The 7,839-nt window shown below is 41.3% G+C and overlaps 1 protein-coding gene across 9 annotated transcripts in view; it reads right to left on the minus strand.

The window, feature by feature from the left end:
- The window catches only part of ANO5 (anoctamin 5), a 56,755-nt gene extending 48,916 nt beyond the window's left edge, over positions 1-7,839 (minus strand). For all 9 annotated transcript variants that reach the window (XM_066187493.1, XM_066187491.1, XM_066187490.1 and 6 more), the window contains exon 1: positions 7,729-7,839. In XM_066187493.1, the coding sequence (XP_066043590.1) occupies positions 7,729-7,764 (36 nt within the window). In that variant the 5' untranslated portion in view covers positions 7,765-7,839. The remainder of the gene's footprint in view (positions 1-7,728) is intronic.

Raw genomic sequence — 7,839 nt, forward strand, 5'->3', positions numbered from 1 at the left:
GAAGTAGCTACTTTGTACTATGGAGAAACGTCCCAGTATTCCTCTTTAGAGTGCTATGAAAGAAAATGTTATTCCAAGATGACTTAAAGTTACCATCTTATTAAAGCCCCTGACATTATTTGATCACCTGGCCAGGAAAGAGAAATGAGTCACTCCTTCCAAGTAAGCACCATAACGAACTATTGCAAGTGCTTCCATATCTAAGGAAAGCAGCTTTACAGTGACTTCTCAACTAAATTTATGCACATACTGATCATATCCTCCAGAGCTGGATGGAGTTGCCACTGGGAACTGGAGACCCACCTAGCTGACTTCTTAGAAAGCAAAATAAGGTTATTACCCCAGCTGGCATTGTCTGAAGAGTAATAACTGTGCTGCTGAGCCAAAGGTTCAATCTTAAGATGATGCCTAAAGTGGTGATTTGGGCACACACAGAGATGCTTCTAAAATTTAGAACTATTTAACAATGAAAACATTCTCAGTGAATCCAAGCAAATCTATTGGGAATATTTTTAAAGAATTTTATTAGTCCCTTAAAAAGAAGATTGCATTCAAGAATAGGCTGCTTCACTGACATACTAATTTCCTTCATGTGTTTTATTACTAAACAAGTACTTCCAGAGTATGGGTATTTATCAACACATCAGCAGTAAAAGAAAAATATCTCTTTTTACATAGGCATAAATAGCTGGAAACCTGTTCCTAACAGTAAGAAAATCTCACTTAGCATTTGGAAAAGACACGCAGTCCTAGTCCTAATCTCTAGTACTGGATATTTTAGAACAGGACGTTTACCCACAGCTGCCTCCCTTTTCAAGAACCACAAAACCACCTCCCCTTCTGATTAAAAGCCACCAGGATAGCAAAAAAGGGAATACATTAAATAAAAAGAGAAGTTGTGCAAATCTGTGTTTAGCAAAATATCCCACAAGCATAGTGTTGTAACACTCAAGTTGAATGGCATTTTAATGCAATTCAGGCAACAACCATCTCTGTATTTTATGTACCAGCACAAGCAAGACTCAAAGCATGCTGTCAGCACTCAGACCTTCCAGGTATCATTTTTCTGCAGAATGACACACTAAACTGATTAATAAGTTCAAATGCAGTTAAAAAAAAGAAAGCCCAGACTAGTAATAGCAGGATGAAGTCAGGTATATTTAAACTTCACAGCATTTACATGCAGGCAAGTAAGAGGGAAATGCCAAATAAATCTCAGCAGAACAGGGTGGTAGAAACACCAGACTGCAGGAGTTTTGATGTTGTCATTAGGGCGGACACGACACACAGAGTGACGTGGTAAAATCTTTAGAAGGCTCAGAGGGCTCTTTATTATGGCCACGTGCTGTCTTTTCTACAGTTTTTACAAACCTCGAGGGCAACATCTAATTGGTTAATAGCTTTCTTGTTAATTATTCTCTTGGTTAGTAAAAGGTATTTTACTTGTCCATCAAATCCATCTATTCTCGGATTGTTCGCATATTTTCTTTACTGATTCCCATGGGACAAATCCCATGTTATTACAGATGCACTTTTTTTTCACCCTCAGAATAAATTGTTGTGTTAAAGGAACTTCTCATTCTCAAAACAGCTTCATATGGGAACTTACACATTACCTGTTAGCTGCACTTAGAAGAAATGACAGGCTAGCTTTTTACCCTATTCCTGCATTTTGACAACTCATGAAGTTTAGGGCTGTGCTTGTTTGCCCTTAAAGAGTATTTATATATTTGGGGCCAGATTTTATCAGCACTCTCTAAGTGCAGAGGCAGGCAAACAGCTCTAGCAATGGCCTTGCACATCCATGGAAGTGCTGGGTGCTCTCATCTCTCCTACAAGGCAAGATGAAAAAAGAGGAACTGCAGCAATGTTTCTCATCACAGCCCGATGGAATCACGAGCACTTCAAGAAGTGTTAGGCACAGACTGGCTTTCCTAATGTGCCCAGAGATACACCTCACAGCATCATACACTGATGCATTTCTCCAGCTTCCACTGAAACCACTGATGTAAACCCTCAGGCAACAGAGTCTCCAATTCTTTTTCCTCGTTTGCAATGCACAAGCGCCCAAAAGTAGTGAAGGGCCCCATGCACTATTTAATCTGTGCACACACACTGCATTTCTACCCTTGTATGAGAGATCTTCTATAGATGTTGTAAATGAAAAGGGAGACTAGGAAACTAATGATGCAAATACAGCAATATATTTTTTTTTAAAAATCACCTCGAATTTACTGTCCTCTGGCGGTATTCTTTAGTTTCACTTTATTTCAGATGGCCAATTTAATCTGAAAATTTTTGTTTCTTCTGGTTCTTTATGCTCTACCTCACTCAATGCTTTTTTGGTTATGCTTCCAATGAAATGCATCATTGGAAATTTTGCTTCTGAATTCAACAAATATCTAATTTTCTCACATTACATAACATAAACATATACCAGTACAGAAAGATGTTTTATAAATAAACGCGAGATTTACAACAATTGCAAGAATTGGTATTTTTGTCCAAATTACTTAAAAATGATGGAACAACTTTGGAATTCCTAAACTGATCCCAAAGAGAAACTGTTCCTATCAATCAAGAAAATTATCAGGGCCATGGGCCATGACTTCCATTGCCTAAATTTTTTTATGTAAGCACCAGTCAATAACAGACCTGAAGTAGGCAAAGTGGTCTGAAGAACCAAGCGGCCTGAAAACCACATCTGCTAGCCATTACTTGTTGGCATGGTACATTTCTAGCACAGTATAAACTGTGCAAACATAGACTTTCTGATTTCTTACCTAGCACTCAAGACAACTCCTTTGAATAGCAAACCACAGGGCCCTTTCTAAATGATCGTTAGCACAGAAAATGAAAGGACAGCCATCTGCATCATGAGTCCTACCCACATGGCTTGCTGGGGTTCTGCTATCTTGCCAAAGGCCTCAAATTTCATATTTACCCTTGTGAACCTAGTAAAGAAGAAGAGAATCCCTTGGGATTTCCAGTTAGAAGACTGCCTTTCATGCAAAGATATACACACTTCCTAAAAAAGCATGTTTGGAACTTCACCACGTCTAATGGTCCTCACTGAGAGTCACTGGTGAACAAAGGCATGAACATCACAGCTCTAAAGCTTTAGGTTTCAATGAAAAACTTACATCTACATGGTAAAATCCAAGTAAACAAATCCCAATAGACTCAGCTCCTCCCACACGCGGTGCTTAATCTAATACAAAATGTTACAGTTGATGCAACAAAATACACAACATACAACTACACACACAATGTTTAACCTATAAATAATTCCTGACATGTTATTCAGCTCTAGCACACAGCAAATAACTGTAAATCCTTCCATAACTACATTACCATTGCAAGAACTATCCCTAGCAATACAACACAAGAACCTTCCTTCCCCTTTCTCCCTTTATAACCATAAGCACGTGGAAAGCTATCACCAAACATAATAAAATTACTGCTAGATAAGAGAATACAACCTGGTAATTACACTGCTCTTAGGTTCAATCCTCAGGTCACAATAAAAACTAGTGCAAAAGTTCACTGTATTGTTACCTTGCCTCTGAACATTTGATCCCGTTTTCACATTACCTGTACCTTCTTGACAATATGTTTTAAGTTAGGTGACTATTTATCTTCTCCACGTGCAAATGCAACTCACTGATTTTTTGAAGATACTAAATATGAAGACAGTGGTATTTGGTTTCTTCGTGGCTTCGTTTGTTAATTGTCTGAGGTTTTTTTTACAAATTATACGCCAACAGTTCTCAAGCATGATTTTAAAAGGGCACTGGTGAAAATGCCCTTTTATCTTATCTTGGTGTTTCTTCGTATCACAGTAATTATTAAGTCTTTGTACATAAAGGTTACAGTCTCCTTCCATTTTATAATACATCAGTTTATTTCTGTAGGAAACACCTCAGAACAGCACAGCAGGCACTGCGTTAGCAGCAAACTGATGGAGAGGCAATCACTGAGAGAACATCACTCTGCCTTACACCAGAAGAGATGCTGGTGGCTTTCTTGGTGTTTGGCATTCACAATCCAGAACCTCTGCCCCCAGCTGAACCAAACCATTCCTCCAGGAACTGTTGTGAGGGAGAGACAGCTGCAGAGCATTTTCGTTCATATTCTGAGTGAGAAGCTGAAATTCTAGGCCCCTTGTTAAAAAAAGAATAAAATGCTTTCACCTGTGATGGCACTTCTGCACCTGAAGGATCTTAGAGGTCTTTTTCAACCTTAACGGTTCTATGAATCCACCTGTATTTCCCTGCTTCCCAAAATGTGGTCAGAATATCCCACATAATTGCTACTGCATTTAAATGGCATGCAGGGGACTTAATCCTTCCTTTGCTACTCACTAAACTGCAGACAGTGAGTTTAATCTCATAGGCAGGGTTCTCACCTAAATTGAAAATGTTGTCCAAGAGAAATTTTTTTATTTAGACTGACACAACCTTCAGAGAAAAATTCATATTTAACAGCTGCAGTGGAATGGGCTTGACGTTTTCATTTTTGCATTAAAAGCACCACAGCCATTCAGTGATAGGACACAAGTTGTTGGGATGAGTTACCAAAAGCACTTTTTTCCTACTACAAACAGGAGTTTACTGTTATAAAGAGGTTTAACTTTCAGTAACCAACCTGTATTTACACTGTGCCCCCGCAGTCACGCACAGCAGCCAGTAAAGAAATTCCACTCAGAAACCAGACATTGGTTGGGCTAAGGGAGTATTTTCTCCCCTGCCTTTTATATTACAAACTATGTCTAAATTTCTTGAAGCTTTTATTTCATTACCTAGGAATAAACTTTCAAACAGCTCTCCTCTTAACAAACCCTTTGGTTTAGGCCTGTGGGAACATGATATCCCGTTCAACATTTCCACAAATAGATCAGAAATTACTACATACATTGCGACAGTAATTAGAGACAGATGTAGTTCTGAAAGGAGGCCTGCATTTTATGTGACTGCTATGAATTCTGATCAAATAAGTGCAGTATCATTTCATTAAATGGCAGCAGGATTTGGCCCTGAATGCTGAGGTATTGTAAGATGCCAATACACTGGCACAAAGCACCGTTTGCAGGTCACACCACCGGCTTTCCCTGATGTTTTTCCACCTTTCTTAGAGGGAAACAAGCAAGATGATGACCAACCGAGGCAAGCGTTTGAATTTAGATCACTTAGAGCACTCTGAATGCAAACCAGGCTCCTGGAAGTTCTAGAAGAGAAGCCATGTGTTTAAAGGCAGCATACTTCAAATCATGGGCATGGAGCCAACAGCAAGCTTCCAGAAAACTAGCAGGCTTGGGTTATATCCCACAACACAGCTACTGCAGCATTAACATGCTGGGGAAAAAAAAAAGCTACTGAAAGTGAATGTAAACATAAATCATCTTAGCAACATATTGCAGTCCCCTTCCTCTGATATTTACATTCCAATTTTGCAAGTTCAGCTTTCTTAGACTTTAATATTTGGAGTAACTGACACATACCTTCCAACAGAAAGCAAAACCACACAGACAAAAATGGAATTTTTTTAGCGCACACAGATGTAATTCAGCAGGAAACTTCCTTCAGGGTAAAAGTTTTGGCACACAGGCTCTACACAGGCAAGTTAAACTTTCTGTTACTGGTAGACAGCATTTTTTTTAAGTTTTGCATCCCCATGACCTGTTCCCCAGCATTCAAGTTTAATGCAAAGCAGTAGTAAATCAGAATTAAATACACACACACTATCCAAACACAAACACATCTTTAAAGAAAATAAGTAGCAGATGTTTTCTGTCCTGCCTTGTTTCTATTGATTTACACAGGCCCCGCCCTGTACACATTGGACAAAGGCATATGTTTAGATCTATACGAAGTCCAGTTGGTAGGTATAGGTATAATGTTAACTTTTCTAAACAATAATTTAAGGCAGTTTTTGGGGTGTTTTTTAACCTTGGGGGACTTTTGGGCAACAAATTAACATAAACTTAAAAACCCTACTCACTTCACCTCATACTGAATTTGTTTCTGTTTCAGAAAAGGGGTTAATTAACAAAATTGAACTGAACTAGAACATGATTCTGTATGGAGAATTATGTGCAACTGTATGGCAAATCCTCCTTAACCATCCTTGGACACTGAAAACCCTGAAATCTCCTTATATTCATTATTTATGACTATAAAAACCCCACAAGGTTCATGGGAAAACTGAATGCTGTGGAACGAGGTTTACAAATCTGACTTCACAGAATCATTCCCTACATGGGAATACTTTGTGGGGTCTGTAAATATTTTTTGGTCTCAAGGTACTTCAGAAGAGCAGTCCATGGAGAGCGCAGCTCAGTCCGAGCACTTTTCGCTGCTGGCAGGCAGTGGGATGGGCGATGACTCAGGTCTCTCACATCCTCTTTGGAACAGGACGGCTGGCCAAGAGGCTGTAATATCCATCTGCTCGGGTTCCTAAGAAGTCTGCCAGCTCCACCAGGCCTACCCAGGAAGGGGAAACCTTCGTCTGACACTTGCTGCGGACGCCTGCCTCCCTGCAGCTGGACACTCCTCCTGGCTGTCGCTGTAAAGAGCTTCTTCTGGTTAATTTCACAGCCAATACTGCCATCAAACCGCTCTGAAACATGACTGCCTAATATTTTGAAAATCATGATCTGCCACTAGTGCTCAAGGTGTTTAAAATGGCACTATATATGTTTTTCTGAAAGAGACAGGGTAGTCAAGCTGTGAAAGAGAACAGATAACCTCAGAAGCCAACACAGGGACTTAGTGGTTCTTTCCTGCTTTAAGATTTTCAATTCTAGGACTGATGGCAAAGCATTATTCCCAAAACAGATTTTTTTTCTAGGTCAGCATTTTCCCTTTAAAAAAAACCCAAACAAACCTATACAGTCTCAATCTGAAAACATCAACATACTCTCTTACATCTGACTGTTGATTCAAGTTGCCAGGTGAAGTGCTGATAAACACACACTTGCGTCACGTTATTTTACAAAGCCTAACATGACCACATTTATTATAAGTAATGATATACCATACTGACATGAAGTGGAAACTACAACACTGGCAGAAATGACAGAAAAAGCAAAGCCCTGACAGCAATCCGGTGGCACATCCCCTGCCGCAGGCTCTGGGAGTTGAGGCTGAGGGGTGCCAGCGCACCTGGGATGGGGTGAGGGGGATTAAGGCTGCTCACACTTGCCCAGGTGAGGCGACCCGCTCTGCTTTGAGCTCCTTGGAAGGACAACCCCAGCTCCCGGGAGCCATCCCCATCCCAGTTGTGCTTCGGGGGAGGCTAAAAGTTTGTCGTCCGGCAGAGGGACCTTTGAAACCACTGTGTCTTTTAAGATCAAACGGATTCTCTAGTTTTTTGTTCTTGGCAGGGTGAGAGTTTTTGTTCTTGGCTGACATGAGAGCCTTCATTTTCAAGGTTTATTTAGGGGTAATAAAGACCTAATCATAGCTGGATCATGCTCATGGAAAAGCGGTTTTGTTCTTTCAAGCAGAAGCCGAAGGATTAAAGGCTCGATGCAGGAGGGATCAGGACTGACCCGGGGTCAGCCCCATCTCCAGACGGCTGCCTGCAGACCCTGGGGAGGAACTGGAGTCGCCCAGACTCCGCGCACCGCCCTCGCCCCCGCCGCTCCCATGGGGCCCGGGGTCACCGAGGGGTGGGAGGCGCTCCCGTCCCCCAGGGGACAAGGGCGGCACAGGGCCCCTCTCCTACCGTCCGCCGACAGAGCCATCTCGATGAGGGTCTCATTCGCCTTCTTGCCCAGACGGTTCATGGTGGCCGCCGTACCGCTGCCGGGGAGCGGCTGAGGCGCAGTGACTCAGG

The sequence above is a fragment of the Chamaea fasciata genome, unplaced genomic scaffold (assembly GCF_029207755.1).
Source record: "Chamaea fasciata isolate MVZ Bird 193981 ecotype frontalis unplaced genomic scaffold, bChaFas1.0.hap1 SCAF_7, whole genome shotgun sequence".
NCBI classification, from domain to species: Eukaryota; Metazoa; Chordata; class Aves; order Passeriformes; family Sylviidae; genus Chamaea; species Chamaea fasciata.